This window comes from Ursus arctos, unplaced genomic scaffold (genome assembly GCF_023065955.2).
Source record: "Ursus arctos isolate Adak ecotype North America unplaced genomic scaffold, UrsArc2.0 scaffold_31, whole genome shotgun sequence".
Taxonomy (NCBI): domain Eukaryota; kingdom Metazoa; phylum Chordata; class Mammalia; order Carnivora; family Ursidae; genus Ursus; species Ursus arctos.
In genome coordinates, this window is record NW_026622997.1 from 3,368,249 (window position 1) to 3,391,880 (window position 23,632).

Sequence of the window (23,632 nt, forward strand, 5' to 3'; positions counted from 1 at the left end):
TAAGAAAATGACATTACAGAATAAATAAAATTATAAGAGGAAGCTCACAACTAGGGCTTGAACAACTTCCTGCACCTACTTAACATGTGTGAGGCTAGTTTAAATGAAATATCGACTCAGTAGTTTATACTTGGCAATATTAATAGACTAGTTCAACTGATAACTGCTGGTACTTAAAATTGAGGTGATTTTTTTTCGAGGTGATTTGTTTTTTAAAAAGTATTTTGACCAAGACAAATGGATCTTCACTAAATTTTAATCTGCATTAAAAAGCTTAAAAATTAGGGGTGCCTGGGTGGCTCAGTCATTCAAGCATCTGCCTTTGGCTCAGGTCACGGTCCCGGGGTTCTGGGATCAGCCCAATGTCGGGCTCCCTGCTCAGAGGGAAGTCTGCTTCTCCCTCTGCCCCAGCCCCTCCCCATCTTTCTCCGTACTCTCTTTCTCAACTAAATAAATAAAATCTTTTAAAAAAAGCTTAAAAATTAGATATGAAAATTTGAGGGTGAATTTGTTAAGGGGAAATAATTGTTATTTTGTCATGGAAAAAAGGATTCACAAGATGGACTCTATAATAACTCAAGCCTTTTAAAATTCTTCTCCTAGGAAATAGCAGGAAATAGATGAACTGCTTCTCTGCATGAATATCTTTTGGTTTAAAATGGGTATGACACTCATTAAAATAATTGAAAGAATTACATACAATTAGTGAGCTAGTTATGCTAAGGAGCAGACACTGGCTCTTCACCCACTTGGCACAAGATCCTAAACCCTGAGCTTCTGTGATTTTTTAAAGGTGGTAAACTATATATAGCGATAAATTACTGAGCAATAACTAATCAGTAGAATGTGAACTGCATCCTTCAATACCCCAAAGGCCAATGACAAAGTGAAGTCGAAAGAGACAGCTGGGAATACTGATTTCCTAAGAGCACCTGACTGCAGGAGAGAACAGGTGGTCTACGGACAATCAGGAGGCTAAGTAAATACACGTTTCGGCGTGACATAGAAGGCATGGGTGCTGAGATTGTAAGTACCTAGGAAAGCTAATTAATCATTATCGCCAACAAAATGGAAAAGACAAGGACTATTCCAGGTAAGCCCGAAGTGGGCAGATTCATTTCTAACAGTGCAGCGTGTCAGATTTTGGACACAGCGGTTTCCAGTCATGTTTAAATCCTACAGGCTTACATTAGGGTTATAGGGAGCACAGCTTTCACTTGTGTTCCTGTTCACATATCAATTTAGTCTGGAATTAGTAAGCAGATATGTTACACAAAGCAAGGCAAGTCTAATGCAATCTAAACGAAACTTTAATTCTGGATATAAGAAATACACCGTATATGAGGTCCATATACTGTGATACCAAACTGCCTGCCTTTAGGTGACCTCAGATCACTTGAACAAGTTACTTAACTCTTCTATGCCTCAGTTTCCCCACTTGTTAGACACAAGATATTAATGATATCTACCATTCATAGGTGGTTGAAAGGACTGAACTGATTACTCTTCATAAAGAGCTAAGAACGGTGCCTAGCACATCATAGGGACGACATCTGAGTGTTAAATGAAGAAGACGACTTCTTAAGCCGTCTGATTTTCTGTCTGGCGTAAACTGACATCAGAATCTCGGGCTATGAGAGTGGACACAGGCTGGAAACTGTCCGCAGGTTACTCTAATAGTTCTTGTTCTATCCAGGCCTTCCCCGGCCCCCATGACACCCCCACTTGAACTAGACAACTTCTTCGTTTCTTTCTAGCTAAAAGAAAAAGAGATAACTATTTAAGTGAATACAGTTTAACTCTGCCCTTCTATTTAAAGAAAACTGCCTTTCCCTTCAACAATGATGAAATTAAGGTTGACGAGAAGGTGTCCGGCACCCCCTCCCTGCAGATACCAGGGCCTTTCAAACCACTCACCCTAATCTCAGCCCTCACTTAGACAAAGAGTAGAAATCAGTCATATAGAACATCGTTTCCATCTCCAAAAAGGCAACCCTTGAACTCAACTAACATAAATTTCTATCTCTAATTTATGGCACTAAACCTTCCTCAGTGTGATTATAACTACTGGTTCTTTACAGAGACATAAGGACTGAAATGATACTGACTTTTGGGCCAGGGAGAAATGGAAGAAACATGGTGATAAGATATCTGGGGGTAGGGAAAAGAGAGATGCCCAGATTGCCTACTAAGTTTGTTAAAGAAATGCTCAAAAATAGATTTAGCAGATGTCATGAACATCACAGGCAAAAAAATGCCAGGATCCTGAGTCTATAAGTAGAATCTCTGAGGAGAAGGTCGGTGATGAGTCCAAGTTACTTTGGAATGCCCTAGGGAAAGTGTCACGGGGCTCTGGGCTATCAACCAACATTTCGGGTAATAGCAAAGTTATGGCTTCACACTTGCCAGCGCTCGAGCTGTGTGCGTGGCACAAATTCCACCTGCCCGGGGCTCACAGTTCCACGTGGGAAAGGCTGTCGGCAGGCACGGGTGCACTTCTCCTTCTGGGAATCTTCCACACGACAGTTAGCCTTGTGTCCTATCTTCCTGGATCACTTAAGCCAGAGATGCGGCCAAGGACGATGCCCAGGCTCATTTAGAAAACCAACACAAGTGGCGTGTCTCTGCCTTGGAAATCTGTTCTTCAGACCCTTCTAGAACGGCACCACACGAGGACCGCAGCCTGAATATTTGGTAACGGGTGTCGAGGAGAAACACAAGTGGTTTGCCACTTTGATTATGAAAGACGGCAGGGCGGGTAATTTTAGAAGGTGAAACGAATCCTCTATTCCTTTCCAATTAGCTCTGAATTTCTGCCACTGGCTTAGGGTAAAAAGTCCAAAGCTCAGAAAATTGAGTTTCTTTAGGAGAGCGGTCCCTGCACTTGGAGGAGCTGCTGTCGGTGGGTGGCGTACGATCGATGGTCGGGCTGAGGGTACCGAGAAAATCATTACAGCACAAATCCACTGACGCGCGCTTTCTACACACAAACCTTCTTTCTCATTAAACTAACAGCAAACTCAGCTCTGGTTTCCTGCTACTTAACAAGTCATTAGCCTAGTTAAAACAATGATTAAAGCGTTAGTTGGAACAGAAAAAAGTGTGATTTTCATGCCTTAAAAATTCTGCCCGTGTCTTTAGGCTTTTATAGAGAGCTCCGTCCCGTGTGCCTCTCTTACCCCACTCGACGCCTAAGGCCCTGCTCCGTCCCCCGATGCTACAGGTGCTCGTGTCCTGAACGGCCCTAAGTGCTTGCCTCCGTGGCGGTCGGAACCGGAAAAGGACTCTTCTAACTTGGGCCATCCTAAGAGCATGGTTCTGAGAGACCTCTGTCTCTTCCTGCTCCCTCTGTGTCAAAGCAACGGGAACGTATTTATAAAACAGAAGCCACTCCAGGCTGGGCACGCCTGCCGCGTGGTTTTGCCCTCTGGTCCTGACGGTGGTCCTGCAACTCCATTTTAAAATATAATCCGCATCTGCATTTTAAACAAAGGTACAGACTTCTAGCCATCAGATAAACAAGTCCTAGGAACGTAATGTACGCCACTGGTAAGTATAGTTAGTACCCTACTGCATATCTGAAAGTTGCTAAGAGGAGATCATAAAAGTTATCACAAGGAACATGTGCTGTGATGGATGCTAACTAAACTTACTGTGGTCCTCATTATACAATATCTACATACATCAAATCATTATGTCATACACCCAAAAGTAAAACAATGTTGGGATGCCTGGCAGGCTCCGTCAGTAAAGCCTGAGACTCCTATCTCAGGGGTCATGAGTTCGAGCCCCACACTGGGTGTAGAGTTTACTTTAAAAATAAATAAGTAGGGGCGCCTGGGTGGCTCAGTCGTTAAGCGCCTGCCTTCGGCTCAGGGAGTGATCCGAGCGTCCTGGGATCAAGACCCACATCAGGCTCCCTGCTCCACTGGGAAGCCTGCTTCTTCCTCTCCCACTTCCCCTGCTTGTGTTCCCTCTCTCGCTGGCTGTCTCTCTCTCTGTCAAATAAATAAATAAAATCTTTAAGAAAAAAAAAGTAAAGGGGCGCCTGGGTGGCTCAGTTGGTTAAGCATCTGACTCTTGATTTTGGCTCAGGGTCCTGGGATCGAGCCCCATGTGGGCTTAAGAGTCTCTCTTTCACCCTGCCCCACCCCCACTCATGTGCATGCGCTCTCTCTTCCAAATACATAACCCCTAAAAAAAATAAAAAATAAGTAAATAAAACTAAAAGAGTATTATATGTCAATCATATCTTAATAGAAAATAAATTTAAATAAATTTAAAGAAATGATTCTTCTCCTCTACTCTCACCCCACCCACTTTATTTAAGAACAACCACCTTTTTCTTCACATGACAAAACCAAATCAGTCAATTAAACAAAAACAAAGTTTATACAATGAAACACCATCTCTGAAGCACCTGGGTGGCTCAGTTGGTTAAGTGTCTGCCTTCGGCTCCGGTCACGATCTCAGGGTCCTGGGATCAAGCCCCACATTGGGCTTTCTGCTCAGCCAGGAGCCTGCTTCTCCCTCTCACTCTACCCCACCCCTGCTTGTGCTCTCTCTCTCTCAAGTAAATAAATAAAATCTTAAAAAAAGAAAAAGCAACACTATCCTTACAGTAGCTAAGCCTATCCTTCTTACCCAACACTCTCTCATCCTAAACCACATAACTTACAAATGCATCTTACTAGCTTGTGTTTTCTCTATGCCTTCTCAACTCACACATGCTGAATTATTCCGGCAGAAAACGTGACATGTACAGTTAATTTTGAATTTTCATATTTATTTCCTGTAACATATTTTCTTTTAGGGTTAGCCTAAGAGCTTTCTGGAATGATCACCCTATGTTAACCCTATGTTAACTTCCATTGCTTCAAGATGCAAACAATGTAAGAAAATACTAAACATACATTTTACAATATACTAGGCAAGTTATTTAAAAACTTGACAATTCCTCCCACATAGACCAAATACACTTGTAAGTTTACACTGTTATATAGCAAATGATTTGTCACTTTTAGCTATACTAGAATATTATTTGAAATCTAGGATTATATTTTCGGCTTTGTTAACCTCCTTATATATGATAGGGTTTTATTTGGAGAGTTCTCAATTATTTTATTCACAGACTTGAACAGACAACAATGGCTTATAAATAAGGAACTACTTAAAGCATTACCTTTTCTTCTGGGCTAGAAAAATAATAGTGGGCACATCAAATCCTTGGTTTTGAAAGTTAAAAACAAGTATCATTCCTGACAATGACTGAACCTAAAAATTACTAGAATTATTAGCTGATGTAGAAACATCTGGGCAAAGAAGTAGCCCAGATGTTGTCTCAGTGGCACTCTCTCAGATTATGAGGAATTCCTAAAAGATGAATTATTTTAGTGAAACATAAAAATATTGAATAGAGAGGCACATACAACTATTTTTATGGTAAAGTAAGAAGTAACTATACTAATAATACACATTATAAAATAATGAAACAGGAACTTAAGTAAAATTGTCCTCAGAGGGGGGGAAAAAAGTATCAGCATGCTGTACACTCTAGTTACGTGGCCAGATGGATACACCATGTGAAATTCAGAAAGTGAGGAAGGAATGAAGACCTACTGCTAGGTATACAGTAGGTGTATATTCCATCTTTTAAAGCACGGCATGTCAAGGGAATTAAATAGAATATAAACGAAAGGGGAAATGCAAATTTAAGAGGATACCCCAAAATTGTGTAAATGAAAAACAGGAAAAAGCACCAGAGGAAATAAAAAATGATAGGACCAAGACAGAAACAGTCATCCTACATATTTGTGTGGGAAAAAGTCCTCCCCACATTTTTAAGGGCTTACTTAAAAATATTTTTTGTCACAAATGACCTTCAAAAGTTAAATAATCAATTTCTCCTAATGAATTTGGGAATTCTTTCCACTGCTGCTACGGGGACAGATCTAGGTTTTATGCTCACTGAAACTTCCGGAACTTTTCCTTGGGAGGGGGTATGGGAGTACTCTTTAAGAAAAGTTTTAAGAAACAAACCAAGAAACAGAGTCTTAACTCTAGAGGACAATCTGATGGTCACCAGAGGGGAGGGGGGTGGGGGAGGGGGAAACACGTGATGGGGATTCAGGAGGGCACCTGTTGTGATGAGCGCTGGGTGATGTATGGAAGTGCTGAACCACTATATTGCACACTTGAAACTAATATTACACTGCTTGTTAATTACACTGGAATACAGAATGAACAAAATGAAATAGAGTGAAATTTTACAAAATAACAAATCCAAAGTGAGGTACGGGGCCTTAGTGGGGACCCGACACCTCAGCTTTATTAGCTTCATTAACATACTCTGTGAGCAACAAGTTTCTGAAAGAATGATCTCTGGAAGGGAGTTCTATTTGGGTGTGGTTTGTAATGGTGAGATCGCAAAAAGAAAAAAAAAAAATCAGTAGCAAAGCCCAGTGGTGATGGGGTAATGGTATCACCAAAGGATGTGTCTTACCATACAAGTATCCAGATCTTCCAAACGCTCCATCTCTGTGAGCTCCTCCATCGTGATGGCAGAGCGCTTGGCTGGCTTCTCCTCAGCCAGCTCAATCTCCATGGTCTCTGGCTGAGCAAGGGTCTTGCCCCGTCTGCTGAAATGGTCAGCCTAAGAGAGCCAAGATGGGTACAAGGAGAAAAAGCGCCAGAGGTAAGGGAAGAGCACGTTAGCTGAATTCTGGAAGATACCTTCCACAAGGTGGCGCGGTGAAGGGTTCTATCTGCGTGCGGTTAATGACAATTCTTAATACCTTCACCCTACAAGAACTTACCTCTTATTATCTTTGAAGGGTGGATTGTCTTAAGCAAGAAATTATAAAACCTCCTTTAGTAAATGACAATACATAGTGTAGAAGAAAATACGGAGTGTTCTTTTTATTAATCTTATTTCATAGTTCCTCTGAAATAATTTCTTTCTATATCTAGTGCTTTAAAAGTATCTAATTAGGGGAAATAAAATGATTCCAACCCTTCCTGTTTTTAAAGGGCTGAAAGGAAGGAAATTGATAACAAAACTGTAATTGCTGCCAACTTTCATTGTTTTCAGGTAATGAATACCGTATTTGATAGGATTTATTAATTTCCAGTGTTATGTTTTAAGTAAACCTAAAAACATTAAGGATAAGAGGTAGAATGAACTGGGCTGATATTAATAAACTCTAGTCCTGGGCTGATTCATCACCAGGAACTCTGATTTAATTCTTTTTTTTTATTTTTTAAGATTTACTTATTTATTTATTAGACAGAGAGAGACAGCCAGTGAGAGAGGGAACACAAGCAGGAGGAGTGGGAGAGGAAGAAGCAGGCTCCTAGTGGAGAAGCCTGATGTGGGGCTCGATCCTGGAACGCCAGGATCACGCCCTGAGCCAAAGGCAGATGCTTAATGACTGAGCCACCCAGGCGCCCCTGATTTAATTCTTTTGAAATGATGAGAACCAGTTGACAATACCGTGGAACCTCCGGCAGCATTTCTAAACTTAAATTGGAGAATATATTAATGTAATTGGAATGTCTTTGAAAACGAAGTTTCCATTTTTTGGGTACTATTCCTTTCACACAGCAGTTAAGCTCTCTTCTACAATCCAAATCAGCAGAATATTAAAATAAAGTTCAATACAAAAATGTGCCCACTCATTTCTTTTTTAAATTGTAAAAAAAAAAAAAAGTTAATATTTTCTGAGTAAATTCTTCAATCAAATGCAAAGAAAGTGAACAATTCAGCCCTTCAGCGTGGAGCTCAAGTGCAGTCATGTTGACACAATATCAAGGAGGCATTTTGAGGCCATTCTTGCAGCTGTGGGTTATCGAGAAACTGTTTCTATAAAGGATGCTCCATTGATTTTGTTTCTGCTTATTTAAAAAAGGAAAAGTCTGACTTGGGAGCTCTAAACACTAACAAAGCTCTTTCCTGTGCCATAAACTAGAAGCCAGTGCTTCTTAAAGTCTCTGGGGTAATGAACCAGTTTTTTATATTTCCAGTTTGCCACAAACTGATATATTGGTAAAATACAATAAAAACGAAACTTGGGAGAAATAACATGTGTTTGTGTTATTATTGTGGCCATCTCCAATTGCACTAGAAATTTCTCCATGTTTCCTCTTGGTGGTTGACCTAACCTTGTCAGGGACGGGCGTCCGGTGGTTAGTGGGCCAGCTCCAGCCTACGGGCAGTATTTTCAGTGACGCCGCTGGAAACGCCTGTCCTACCTTTTTAATTTTAGAGGCCAGCCTACGTATTTTTCTGAAATCAGTTTTTCAAAATATTCACGTTGTCCGCCTCCTGGGGAGGCAGCAGTTACTGTTCTTGTCACTGTGGTGTCCTCTGGCGTCACCAACAATTCAGTGCCACAAAGCTGGCTATCTCCAGCCTGCGCAGTTAACCAGAAATGTTGCTTGGGGAGAACATCATCACTTGCTTGAGAGGGTCGTGTCACATCACATTGCTCAAATGTCTGAGACACGAGATGTAAGGAGTAACAAAACCTTCATCTGTGCCTCAGAGGACTTCCTGAAGTTGAAAACACGTAAAGTTCCTGATATATTCTTTCTATGCAGCGGTACTGGAAGTAAAGTCTTCTACCTTGATGAAACCAGTCTCTAGACGAAGCCAATTTATTTCTTTACCTCAGCTACATCCAAGAGGCCTAGCTGGGCAGCTACCAATCCCTAGAACGTGTCCATTTTACTCTGGCCTTCCTTTGGACTCCAAATATTTCCTTTCCCTCACCCCATGTTTTCCGGAGTAGTTCATTCTCAAACGATCATAACGGAGAGCAACAAAATAAGCACACAAAAGTTAAATAAAGTATCTTAATTTTAGATCTCGGTCTCAGCATTATCTTAACCAAACTTTTGACCTGCGTTATAGATGGACAACAAAATCTCTCCATATCACCACTTCTCCTTTCCCCTTCCCCTTTCCCTCTGGAGAGATTCTAACATATTCTAGAACTGTCTAGAAGCAATGCAGGAGAGGAAAAGTAGGATCTTGGTCCATAAAGCTGCAAAGGAGTAAGATGCAGGAAAGAAGCCGCATTCCCAACCTGGAGCCTGCCCGGCGTCACAGCAGACCACAACCGGAAGTCCCCCTCAGGATGTCCACCGCACTCACCAGTTTATGATGGCAGTGTGACAGTGCATCCAGGATCTCGTCCACAATACGATCAGACAGGAAGGAGGCCACTGTCAGCTTCACTTCACTATGTGAAAAGCAGAAGGACACAGTAGCATTTTAATTTGTGCATGGGAAAAACATCACCCACCCCTGATGCTGTGTTGATAAGGTCAACTGGTTCCACTTTTGTCTTTGAAAATGGAATATAAGAACGTGTGAACAGGGCTAAGGATTTCCAACAGTAAGCCTTAAACACTGACATAAACACACAGGTAACAGACTTGCTTGACCAATTTCAACCTGCCTCTGCAATCTCAAAAACTCAAGATTTCGTGGTAGAAATGAACAACATCTGGATAAAGACAAACTTAATGGGAACCAGATGTACCATGTGGTGAGGAACAATTCTTCCATTGACATAAAGGAAAACAAACCTGGGCTGCAGCAAATTAAGGAAGTCTAGTCTGATTGTTAAACTTTGGTTATTACTTTAATATGCATGTCCCCCGCCTTCAAAAAAATACAAAACTTTTGACCAATCCAATGGTACCACACTGAACTGCTTCTGCTGTATTCCCCGTTTTACTTCAAACTGCTACAAATTCCCTGTCTCCTGCCTTTTATGAACAGAGATTCCCAAAACATGCATTTTCGGGGTTTCTCGCCTGACCTTAAGAAGGCATCCAGGCAACCGAAAGTAACCCACTAGTTTTGGAGTTTTTACTAATAAACAAGTCAGCCACGAGGGTCTCCATCAGCCAGCTCGTGTTTCAGTCTGCATTTTAGCTATTTGGTATTCGCCAGAATTCAAATTCCACCTGTGTGCCTTCCGTCGGAATAATCCTACCGAAACGCACGTGCGCACAAACGGACACAAACGCCCAGTACAGCTGAAGGTGAATGTGCTGGAGAGACGGACCCACGCGCCAACTCGCCTTGTGAGTTCGGTCTGCTTTTGAAGTCAAGAATTTCAAAGTTTTTAGAGCAGGGAAAGGAGTTATCAAAATTACTTAATCCTAAAGCTAAGGTTGAAAGTGTATTTGTGGAACAGGGAAAAACCTTTCTAACCTAAAGGCGGTCATTTGCATTGAGATTTTTCTGCCAAGGCAGATTTCAGATGGCCGTGAAAAGGGGAGGCACTAAGGCTTTGATGTCTACATTAGAAATTTTCCTAGGCTAAAGATAAAAGGATGTTTCTTTAATTCCTGTCTCTGAAACAAGGTCTCGGGCGCTATTGGGCTTATCTAATACTTTATGATTCCCCAGAGGTGTCTGCTGATAAGATTCACCTGGGTCTCATCAAAAATACAGATTACTGGGTCCCACCCCAAACCTGGGGCAGGAGGCGGGGGTGGAGGGGAGGGGGGACTGGGAATCTAATTTTGACAAGTACTTCCTCTCATTTTTTCAGGCGTGTTTGGGAATTTTACTTCCTCATGAAACTATAGAATCAGTCGTTTTATTTCTTTCTCTCCCATGCCCCCGAGTTGGGGAGGGGTGATTTATCTGTTTCAAATTGTAGCACCAAAAAAGATCCTTTAAAATGCACTAAAAAAAAAAAAAAAAAAAGTTTCAGGATTGTTCTATCATTTTGTTACTTGGATAATACGCCTCCTTACTGAACTTCCAAACCGCAAACTTTCTAGAGGAAACGGTTCCACGTAAGCTGCGCAGGCAGCAGCCCTACCTGGATGTATACACAGGTGTGGACTTTGCATTTCCATTCCATCAGTGCTCCGAGCAACGCGGTATAAAAAGCCAAGCAAGGAGTTAACGAACATGGAAGTGATTCACTGATAGAAGGAGCTCTAGCCTGCTGTTCCCTTTTCAGAATTAGCCCATCTTCAAAAGAAGTGACCATAACTGACAGAATTTGGTACTCTGGTAAAGGCACAGAGTATGATCCTTTGGTAATTCAATCCATTAGGACAGAAGAATGGTGGTCAATGCATTTTTTCCTCCTTAATACTTAAGGGGCTTCCATAAAAATCCTAAAACTACGGGTTGCAAAAATATGTAAGCATACCTAGTCAGGGCTTGAGTCAATAAAATCACTGATCTATGGGGTCCTGTAAATCTTCTAAATGGCCTTTCATTGCTCAAGTCTTATCATTGCACTGGGTTGGCATTAGTGTCTTTAATTTTTAGAAACCCCAACACTCACACACACCCCCCCCACACAGGACAGCTGCACCCTAGACCCAAGACTGTCCCATCATTGCAGAATTCCTCAGTCATCAAAGTTCCATGATCTACCTTCCATATCTAGGTTATAACATCATTTCTGGCTTATTTTAACTCTCATTTTTCTCACAGGTTCTCATTCGGCTACACATCATTCATTCTGTGTTAACACAACTCCCAGGTCTTCAGATAAGAGCTGGGGTTTTGTTTTTGTTTTTTGCTACATCTAAGTATTCTTATCGAGATTCAGAAACAGTTAAAGGGGAAACTTAAAAGTATTTCTGAATTTAGTTTCTAGTTTGCTGACTCCTCAACAGAGAAACACTGAAGATTCGTGGAGTATCATTTAGACTGCTAACCACCCAGAGTTTCTAGGTGGAAATGGAGGAAAGTTTGTTTGGTGATCACACTTTCTCAATATTCGTATCTTGGCATATTTTTCAAACTTTACCAAGCACGTGGTATGTACGTCAACACTCCAGCATTAGCACATACACAGTGTCCAGACCCACCAAAGAGCGCAGGAGGAAAATACGGCCAGGTCAGAGCGGGCCTCTTTGCCTATCTCTAGGCTGTGCATTTGCTCAGAACAGCACGGTGGCAGAGAGCCAACTTCAAGTTAGTAAGTTCTAAAGGTGGAAGTTAAGCTTCAGGAGGCGAAAAAGGGATTACAAACATGTACTCCCTATTAAAAATCAAACACCGAAAAAGAGCAGATAGCTGTATGCTCTTCGTAACGCAGGCATGTCTGCGGCCGTCTAACTTTGGAAACGTATAAACCCAGGCATCTGTGCGCAGCTCTGTTTTACACAATGACTGCCCACCAGACACGCCTAACACACCACGTATGGCCAGAGCCAACAATAACACTCTTCACAGCCGCCTCGACTGCGTTCCCAGAAACTGCAGAGCCTCGGCTTCTTAACCATCAACCCACCTAATTTTGTTAAGGATATCAATTCCAGACTGCTCCAACAGGACATTTTTCACAAAGGTACGTGGGATGGAAATCTTTTCAGTGCTGGCGTGAATCAGGTCTTGTCGAATGTGGGCTTTCTTCATCACGTTGGGACAAAGGTCCTCAGCGGCATCGACCATGGACTCAAGCAACACCTGTAACGCAGCACAGCAGAGGGGACAGGTGACGTCAGAGCACGGGGCGGGGTGAGGGGGGCAGAAAGTCAAGAGCTGGTCATACATGACGCTGAGCCCCCCGAGAACAGGGACACAAGAGTCTCGGAGAACGAACAAGGATTCTGAGCTGCTCCGGGGGGGGCCTGTGCCTGCTGAATGATTGCGGATGTCGGGTTATTGCTTTAAATCACCCGGCAGACCCACCCGAGCTTTGGGCTGGCATCTGAAGGGTCAGAGTGCGCCGGCTGCACGAAGCACCAAGGCTCTCGGGAGAAGATGAAAGAAGACACGTATCAAGCCTTTATACACCAACTTACCACACCAGACTGTTCTCCCTGCTGCTAGAAAATAAAGTGACAGATACCCCTAGAAAATGTATCGCACTTGAACTGTTGCGTGATTTTTGCAAATCACAGAATCCCCAAATTGAACCCTTCAATAGCTCTGTCAAAACATTGGTAGTGAAAAAACCCATGGATGTATGCTTTGAAAAGAAAAGCTTTAGTGTTAAGTAAAGTTACCATTGTTACAACAAGAAACAGCATGAATGACAGACAAAACCATTTACCGGGCACTTGCCAAAGAACAATCAAAACTCTAGAGTGAGCAAAATGTTCCTGCACATTTTATCCTTCTGACACCTGTGAAGATGGGGGAGGGGGCTGCATTTCTTGTGATCCCCATTTTGAAGTTGAAGAATGTGAGCAAGGGGAAGTTAAATCACTTGCCAGAGACAGATGACAAGGCTGGGAAGTGGGAAAAAGGGCGTAACACGCATCAGCGTGAGACAGAAGTCTGAATCCTAGTTGAGGGACACTGGGCTGTTACTGATTTCCCGATTTTACTTTCCTCCTGCATAAAATGGCAAATAAAAAAGTTCTTGCCTCCTGAGATTATTGAAGATAAAATGACATTACGCATGTGAAGTGTTCAGTATAATGCCAGCACACGACAAAAATTCAGCCTGTCACAAATAATATCATGTTTCCAAAGATGCTACTTTCAACAGTAAGATCTCAGTTTGGGGAAGGCAGCTTGATCCCATTACTAGTCCAGTGAGAACAAGGACGAATGAGGTACCATTATGGGCAGACTGGTCCAGTGCTCTGTCTGCTCCCATATTCACATACAAGCCCCATCCCACTAGTACCACCCCTCATTCTGCTGTGGGATGAGCAGTAGAGAAGCAGGACATTTATAAAGATCTTGTGGAAAACCGGGGAGGAGGGGGAGGAGGCGGAGGAGGCGGCCACCTGATAAGTGTCCAAAAGCAACTCATTACTTCGACAGCAGCTTTGCTCTGTCCCTATTATAATGCTAATTACTGATTTCACACATAATTCCAGGATAGCTTCAAGCAATGCAAATAAGTCAGTTTAAGACAAATTATCTTCCTCTTTAGCACTGGAATAAACACACTCTGGTCCAGACTAGTAGCGTCTAGCACTCCTGATCAGAAAAACCTCCTGTATCAATGTGCTATTTGGATTCTGTTAAGTTCAGCAATATGTTTGTGACTTTCAGGAAGGTTCCGCTGCATGACAGTGCAAATTGGGCTAGAATGAATCTCACACCTAGAGAGGAGGCCTGGCTTCCAGTGTAGACCCTGACATGAAATTTCTGTGGAATGTTATCACAGGATAACTTTGCAGATCTCTGCATTCTCGCTACAAAATCATTTCTCAGACCTCTTTCTGCTCTACAAATTGATAACTGCATGACCTCGACCCTATACAAAGGAATTTCAGCCTGCCCTAGGCATTCGATTCAACAGTGGCTTTAGAGTGAGCCCCCTACGACCCTCTCTAGCCCACTACTGACCAACATGACAATACAGCACTTTATATTTCACCAAAGAATATCATCCATGGTAGCCTTTGATCCATACGACAACCTTCTAAGCAAAGGTTGGTTTTCACAAATCCATTTTATAGCAAGGAAATCAGGTCTTGGAGAGGGTAAGTGATTTGCTTGAGCTCATTTAACTGGTTAATGGGACAGGTGAGATAGGGACTCAGATCTTCTGTTCCCTACTCCGGCCACCCTCTTCCAATGCCCCCACCTGTTACCCAGAGAAGCATCCTTTTTCTCTCTTTCTAACCTACAATTTTCATCCCCTGTCCCCTTGGGTCAGTGGTATCCAAGGCTACCATGGCAGACATTCTAGTGATGGGGTTGGTAGAAAGGGGAGAAAAAATGTCAGGGTAAGTTTGCAATGAAGCCTCTGACCACTTCTTGATGTCCAGCCCCCAGCTCAGATCCTAAAACAGCATCTCCTTCCAAGTATCATGGCCTTCTGCACACCAAACCATATTCTTCAACATCCATCCTTCCCATGGCTTCAAATTACTACCTACATTCCAACGATTCTCAATCAAATGTTTTATCTACAACCACCTACATAATCCAGATCATGCATGTATAATTCCATCTGTTAAGCATTTTCACCTGCGTTTTCTACCATGGAAAGATCAATTGTAACACACTTCATCCTCCCCTTACCCTTCACTAAGCAGTAACTACAGCAGCAAAATCAACTGTGCTCACAAAGTGTTTATTGTGAAGGTACCAAACTCGATCAGAAATTTAAGTCTCCGTAGACTCGACCCACCTCAGCCCTGTTCACCACATCTCCCTCTAAAACACGTTAAATTTACTCCTACATGCTTCCTCAAAAGCAGAAATATGTCAGAAGATTATTCATTAGCATAGGACAGAAATCCCTGAAATATCTGGTAACTGCTCAACTTGCTAGCTTCATTTCTTGTCATATTTCTATACTCCCCTTGTAACTATTCCCATTCAATTATAGTTGCAGTTCCCCACAGGATGGCCCAAACTCTGTCTCCATGCTTTGCACACACCATTCTCCTGGCCTAGAGTCCTTCTTTTCCCCTCCGTAGCCAGAAAAAATGGTCTGCACTCCTCCACACTCAGCTCAGCTCAAGCATTACCTGTTTGAAGAGACGCTCTTGCTTTTCTCCCCGTATGCCCTTTACACCCCAAGCTTTGATGACGCTCTTTGGTAATCATATAGTATCCGGTGGGGGCCTCAGAAATTAAATGTGTCATAAAATGGTCAAGAATGTAGCACCTTTTAATCATTGGGGGTGTGAAAGAACCCCTTCGAGAATCTGATGAACACTCATCCAGAAAAATTAGTATAAAATTTTGCATGTAATTTTAGAAGTTCAAGGAGAGCTAGAGGCACCAGACTCCAGATACACAACTTGTACCTGATGGCAATTGCGAAATCCTACCCTTTATTGCCAGGGTCTAGCACACTTCTTGGAACAATCTCTAAAAAACATATAAAAAGCATTACAAGCCCAGGGACTCCCTGAATGTGGGTACTAAACAGTCCATCTTTCCTCTACTAATCTCTCTGTCGCATTGGTTTGTCTACCTCTGCATACTGTCCTAATTATGATACGTCTTAATATATGCTAGGGCAAGACTACCACCAACTGGTTTTTCTTCATAAGTGTCTGAGCCACTTTTGAGTACTGCTTTCCCATATGTTTAGAATTAGCTTTGTCAAGTTCTGTTAAAAACCTGTTCAAATTTTTACTGAATTGTATCCAATAATACATGAGTTTGGGAATAACTAAGATCCTGTGATACTGACTCTTCTGTCCATAAACCTGACACATATTTTACTTTGTTTTAGACTTTCTTTAAAGACTTTCAGTCAAGTTTTATAATTTGTCAAGTTTTTATAATTTTTCATCGCTGAGGTTTAAACATCTTTTTAAAATTTATTCTTAGGTACCTTAGAATTTTCAGTTGCTATTTTAAATGGTTAATTATTTCTAATGATATTTTGAATTAATTGTTGCTGATATATGGAAATGCAATCAGTTTTTACATGTTGGTCTATCTCCAGCAACTTTATACTACTAATCCTAATAATGTACCTGCAGATTCTTTTGGGGTTTCTATGTAGACCATCATAAAATCATAAAATGTGCAAATCAGAATAATTTACCTTCCTTCTTAATCCTTACAATTTTCATTTCTTTTGCTTGTCCTATTGCACTGGCTACAATCTTTAATATAATGAATAGAAATGGTAATAACAGACATCTTTGCTTTATTCCTGACTTAAAAGAAAATGGTTGTATCTTCTCCCCCAATTTATTAAAAAAAAAAATCCGGACCTATAGAAAAGTTGAAAAAATGAGATAATATCCATATCCTTTTCCTAAAACTCAGCAATTGATAATAATCAGCAACATTTGCTTTTCTCTTTCTCTGGATCATTTGAAATCAAGTTGTAGGCATCAAGACTCTTCCCTCCCAAGTTTAAATTATTAGCTTTAGCTCATTAGTTTCCAGCCTTTCCTCACTTCTGATATTGGCATTTAAGACCATGTATTTCACTCTAAGTACTAGATTAGCTGAAGTTCAGAGGTCCTGATATTACTATTAAAATTATCATTTAATTCTGAATATCCTCTTATTTAAATCATGCTTTCCCATTTGACCTTTTAGTTATAAGTAATTTCTAGGGAAGCCTGCGTGGCTCAGTTGGTGGGTGTCTGACTCTTGATTTCAGCTCAGGTCATGATCTCAGGGTCGTGGGATGGAGCCCCGTGTCGGGCTCTGTGCTGAGTGTGGAGCCTACTTAGGGCTCTATCCCTTTCCTGCTTGTGCACACGCACATGCTCTCTCTCTCTCAGATTAATAAATAAAAGTAACTTTATTTGTAAACAATTGGATTTTTGCCCAAATTTTCTTTTGCTACTAAGTTTTGTTTGAAATGGGACCGGAGAATATAGTTTTTAAAAACTGTTGTGATGTTCATTATGACCTCCTTGGCATTTTTCATAAATATTCCAGGTATCCTTAAAAGAATTAACATCATTCTAGTCCACTTGATCAGAACTGAGAATTCTGTTGTTTCAATATTCTCCTTCTTTAGTACTTAATCTGAAATGTTCATTTCTCTAATACATCATTATTCTCTTTGTTCTTTTCTACTGAAGTATAATTAATAACATATTAGTTTCAGGTGTACAATACGATTCAACAGTTCTATACATTTCTCAGTGCTCATCAAGGTTAAGTGTACTCTTAATCTCCTTCACCTGTTTCACCCCTCCCCCCACCCACCTCTCCTCTGGTGACCACCAGTTTGTTCTTTGTATTTAAGGGTCTGTCTTTCTGTTCATCATTTTTTTATTTGTTAATTTGTTTCTTAAATTCTAAATATGAGTGAAATCATATGGTATTTGTATTTTTCTGACTTATATCACTTAGCATTATACCCTCTAGGTCCATCCTGTTGTTGCAAATGGCAAGATGTTATTCTTTTTTGTGGCTGAGTAATATTCCATTGTATATACCTCTTCTTTATCCATTCATCTACTGATGGACACTTGGGTTGTTTCCATATCTTGCCCATTGTAAATAATACTGCAAGAAGCAGAGGGGTGGATGTATCTTTTTGAATTAGTGTTTTCGTTTTCTTTGAAAATACCCAGTAGTGGAATTACTGGATCATACGGTAATTCTATTTTTAATTTGAAGAATCTCCATACTCTTTTCTGGAGTGGTTGCACCAATTCATATTCCCACCAACAGTGCACGACGGTTCCTTTTTCCCCACATCCTCACTCATACTTACTTCTTGTCTTTTTTACTTTAGCCATTGTGTCAGGGGTAGGGTTTGATTTGCATTTCCCAACATCTTTTCATGTGTCTGTTGGCCATCTGTCTGTCTTCTTGGAAAAAATGTCTATTTAGGGGCCCTGCCCATTTTAATCAGATTACCTGTTTTTTGGCACTGACTTGTAGAAGTTCTTTACATATTTTGGATATTAATTCCTTATCAGATACGTCATTTGTAAATATCTTTTCCTATTCAGTAAGTTGCCTTTTTGTTTTGTTTTGTTGGTGGTTTCCTTTGCTGTGCAAAAGCTTTTTATTCTGGTGTAATCCCAAAAGTTTAATTTTGCTTTTGTTTCTTTTGCCTGAGGAGACATATCTAGAAAAATGTCTCTATAGCTGATCAGAGAAATTACTGCCTATGCTTTCTTGTAGGAGTTTTATGGTTTCAGGTCTCACATATGGGTCTTTAATCCATTTTGAGCTGATCTTTGTGCGTGGTGTAAGAAAATGGTCCAGTTTCATTCTTCTGCATGGAGCTGTCCAGTTTTCTTGGCACTATTTGTTGAAGAGACTGTCTTTTCCCTATTGTATATTCTTGCCTCCTCTGTTGTAGATTGACCATAAAAGTGTGGATTTATTTCTGGACTCTCTATCCTGTTCTGTGAATCTATGTGTCTATTCTTGTGCCAGTACCATACTGTCTTGATCACTACAGATCTGTAGTACATCTTGAAATCTGGGAACGTGACACCTCCAGCTTTGTTCTTCTTTCTGAAGACAGCTTTGGCTATCTGGGATGTTTTGCGGTTCCATGCAAGTTTTAGGATTATCTGTTCTAGTTCTGTGAAAAATGCTGTTGGAATTCTTGTGGGGATTGTATTAAATCTATAAATTGCTTTGGGTAGTATGGACATTTTAACAATATTGGTTCTTCCAATCCATGAGCACGGGATAGCTTTCCATTTGTTCACGTCATCCAATATTCTCTACCATTACTTCTTAAATTTACTTGACCAATTACTGCTTGTCATTTTCAAAGATTTCTACCATAACGGTGAATTTGTCAATTTCTCTTTGTAATTGTGTCCACTTGTTCTAATATACATGAAGCCATAGGATTAGACTCATACACATTTGAAATTGTGTATTTCTGGTACATTGGATCATTCAATGATCTGTTTTATTTCCAGTGATGCCTCTTCTATTGTGTCACTAGATCTGGGCAGGAGCATTCCTCGGGTTTGGAACTGAACCTTATATTGCAGGATAGTTAGGTTCATTGTCACCTGCCAATGCAAGTGGCTGTGACAAACCAAAATAATCTCAAATACTTCCTGATGCCCCTCCAGGTGTGCAGTGTAACCCCTGGTTTAGTGCCTCTGTTTCAGTGGTTACACGAGAAATTTGAACATGGATACTCTACTTCCTGTCTAAAGCAGCACCGTCCAACAGAACCTCCTGAGATGATCGGGGCTGACGGACGAAGGAGCCTCTAGTTACACACAGCTACTGAGCGCTTCAAACACGGCCAGTGCGACTGAGACACTGAGTTGTAAGCTTTTAAAATTTGATTTTAATTAGTTTAAATTTATTTTATTTTATTTTTTTCCTTACTTTTTCCCCCAAATGTCATTTTTTTTAATTTTAATGTTTTTTTATTATATTATGTTAGTCACCATACAGTACATCCCTGGTTTCTGATGTAAAGTTCGATGATTCATTAGTTGCGTATAACACCCAGTGCACCATGCAATACGTGCCCTCCTTACTGCCCATCACCAGCCTATCCCATTCCCCCACCCCCTCCCCTCTGAAGCCTGCAGTTTGTTTCTCAGAGTCCATAGTCTCTCATGCTTCACTCCCCCTTCTGATTACCCCCCCCTTTCTTTATCCCTTTCTTCCCCTACCGATCTTCCTAGTTCTTATGTTCCATAGATGAGAGAAATCATATGATAATTGTTTTTCTCTGCTAATTAGTTTAAAATTAAATGACCACAAGTGGTTAACAGAGAATACACTGGATAAGCAGGTCTAATGTGGATATCTTAAATCTTTTCCAGAATATGACTAGGACCTTAGACTGTTTTTCCTCACTCCTTATTGACTTAAATACTCACTTCTAGTATTTTATTTCTTCTTAATTTTATAGCACAAACGGGGCATTAACTCTATTGATTATAGTCAGCATTTCTCTTTATCCACATTTGGCTTTTTCCCTGCTTGTTATTCTTTCTTGCAACTCAGACCCTTTCTTTGATAATTTTTCCTTTGTCCCAAAGTATATCTTTTTAAAAAAAGATTTATTTATTTATTTATTTTAGAGAGAGAGGAAAAGGGGCAGAGGGAGAGAATCCTCAGACTCCCTGCTGAATGTGGATCCTGACGTGGGGCTTGATCTCACGACACTCATATCACAACCTGAGCTGAAATCAAAAGTCAGACGCTCAACTGACTGAGCCACCCAGGTGCCCCCAAAGTATATCCTTTAGGTGTTTATTTAGTGTAGTCTAGTTACAGTAAGCTAGCTCAGTTTTTGTTTGCGTGAAAGTATTTTTCATTTCATCCTCATTCTTAAAAATTAGTTCTTATTGGATATATCATTCTTGGTTTACACTCTATGCTCTCTCAGAAGCATGAAGATATTTTCATTGTCTTCAGCTTCCACCCACTGTTGATCTGGGAGCTGTCTTGTCTTAATATTGGTCTTTTTAAAGTAATACGGCTTTTCCCTCCCTCTGGCTCCTTGCAATATTTTCTCTTTGTTCTCAGTGTTTTTCACTTTTCATTATGTGATTCTAGACATGGATTTGCTTTTATCTACCTCACCTGGGTTTCACTGGACTTCCCAAATTGAAAGATTCTGGTCTTTCACCCATGCCTGAAATTCTTGGCCACCATCTCTTCAACGGTTGCCCTTTGCTGTTCTCGCTTTCCTTCTGGAAACGTAAATTACGCTTACGGTAAACTTTCTCACTCTAACCACGTTTCTTAACTTTTCTTCATAGTCTTCATTCTGTTCATCTATGTTATACCACCTTCAGACATCTGACTGAGCAGGTCCTGCCTTTGAAATGCACTCATCAGATGTCACGTTGCACATATCTCCCCAACGTCAGTTATGAGGGTCTCTACTTCCTAACCGTAAAAATAACTAACAATACTCAGAAAACCTATACAATATTTGTAAAGTAAATTGGATGAATATCCTTAACATGGTGGCTTCACTCCCGTATTCTTGCAGTGAGCCAACAACTTGCTGTGATTCACCACCAGCAAATACAACTTCTACATACAGGAAAAGGGGCCAGGCCACTAAAGTGCCCTGAAATCTTTCTTTTTGCTTTAAAAAATAAGTACAGGGAAATAAGAAAACTCAGAGAGCTCTTTTAGCCAAACCGAGTGAATACCTGCTAAAATGCCATCAACACCCTTCAGGCCTCATTTCCTTAGTAAATCTGAAATTTACCAGTGAAGTATTTCACAGGGTACACTGGGAGTGAAATCATAAATTTCCAAGGCCAAAACAAGCACTCTAAAATTTAAGTCCAAAAGGGAAAAATGAAAGTTTCTTTTATGTTAAAACATTCAAATCCCACTTACTCATCTACTTTTAATCCAGCAATAAATGTTAGGATCAAAAAACAGGGAAAACAGAGAGTTGTCTTTTAAAAACACCTAAAACAGGCCAGTTCAGAGAAAATATCACCTTTTTTCAGAGAAAGGATTTCTCCAAACTTAATTGCTTTCTTCTCCTCTAGACAGTCTGCTGACAAGACTGGCTCACCTGGCCATTGCTTTTCTGAAAGGATATTTTTGAAAGATGGCTCAGAGAGTTATTTGAACTTATTATTACCCAGTATTCGAAATGTCTACCTTCATGCAGGACGATGCTTGGACACAGGTTATAGCTGAGTGGCTTAGAAGAAGAAGATTCGTAACGAGCTCAGGACACAACCCCAGGCCTACTTGTCCCATTTTTTAAAAATTCACTGTAATAAAATCTTATTTTTACAAAATAATCCATCCATTTTAGCTTCTGCTATTGCACCATATTAGTTTTAAAGAATTTGGGAAATAGAGAAAGGGCTTTTTTTTTTTTTTTTTAGCTGAAGTGGTACTAGTAGTGAAGTAAATAAGGACCACTGTAGTTTAGTGAGAAAGTCGATACGGATTCTAATAAAAATATTTTTCCTACATAATTTTAAGAAAATCAAGATATTGAAAGGCTAATATAAATATACAAATGGGCAGGATGCCTGGGTGGCTCAGTCGGCTGAATGTCTGACTCTTGATTTCAGCTCAAGTCATGCTCTCAGGGTGGTGAGATCAAGCCCCTCCTGAGGCTCAATGCTCAGCTCAGAGTCTGCTTGTCCCTCTCTCTCTGCTCCTTCCCCTGCTCTCTAGCTCTCTCAAATAAATAAATAAATAAATAGACAAATGGGGACTTTTTTTTTTAATAGTAAAGTGATGTCCACTTGTCAGTAAATTGGAAGGAAACACAGAGGACATGAGCTACCTATAGTCTACTGAAAGAAGTCAATTGTACCCAGTTACAAGGAAATTAATGAGTAACATTTAATTAAGAAGTTGTGATTGAAGATTTGCTACGATTCATGCCAGACATTCCCAAAGGGAAAGGAACTTGGAACTCAAAAGGACTGAGAGTAAAGAAAACAAACGAGTGGGGAATACAAAAACGAGCCACAGAGGAGCCTGGGACCCCTGAGACATGAGAACAGAGAGAAGCAGGCTCTGACGCTTGCAAATAAGGAAGCGGTGATGGAGAACACGGCTGATACTGACAAGGGGTCAGAAAGGCCAGCATCAAAAAATGTGGGGAATGTCTATTTACAGAAAAATATTTTTGGTCCTAAATAGACTGACATTGCAGGCTTTGAAAAATTCAAAAGCCTTTTGCTTCAGAGCTCTGCCTTCTACTCCGTCCCAAGAACGAGTGGCGAGTCAATTCCAGCCCCTCGGTGAACAGAGAAGGAAACGGAGCAAAGGTACAGGGGATCACATGTGGTCGACCAGCTGGAAGCTATCTGACAGGGATGTTCCTGATGCAATGTTCCACCCTGATTTTGTTTTGTTTTGTTCTAACAAAAGTTTATTTCTCATTCCCATAACGTCCACCACAGGACTGTGGGATTTTCCAGAACAGCTGCTCTCCAAGTAGGGGGCTCAGCATTCCAAACTACTCTGAGTTTCTGGCCCCTTTTCCTGTATGGGCCTCCACGACTGAGAGGGAAGAGTCCTAGGGTCTTACACCAACAGATAAAGGCTTCAGCCCAGATGTTTCACACTGATTTCAATGCCAGCCAATTCTCAGTACGTAAGGAAGTTTTCACAAAGACTTTCAAGGAAAAAAATTAGGCAATAGATACAAATAAACAATTTAGAAAAGAAGAAATACAAATGGGTAATAAAATTACTTGACTTATACTGGCTATTAAAACAAAAAACCCAAAGACCAAATGAGATTTTTCCAATCCTCTATCCTGACAAACATGAACAGATGAATACACTAGTATTGGTGAGGGG

The 23,632-nt window shown here is 40.7% G+C and overlaps 1 protein-coding gene across 7 annotated transcripts in view; it reads right to left on the reverse strand.

The window, feature by feature from the left end:
- CARMIL1 (capping protein regulator and myosin 1 linker 1) overlaps positions 1–23,632 on the reverse strand; it is a 304,353-nt gene that overhangs the window by 57,248 nt on the left and 223,473 nt on the right. For all 7 annotated transcript variants that reach the window (XM_057305073.1, XM_057305072.1, XM_057305071.1 and 4 more), the window contains 3 exons: positions 12,279–12,454; positions 9,155–9,242; positions 6,503–6,652 (listed from right to left, as the gene is read on the reverse strand). In XM_057305073.1, coding sequence (XP_057161056.1) covers positions 6,503–6,652; positions 9,155–9,242; positions 12,279–12,454 — 414 coding nt within the window. The remainder of the gene's footprint in view (positions 1–6,502; positions 6,653–9,154; positions 9,243–12,278; positions 12,455–23,632) is intronic.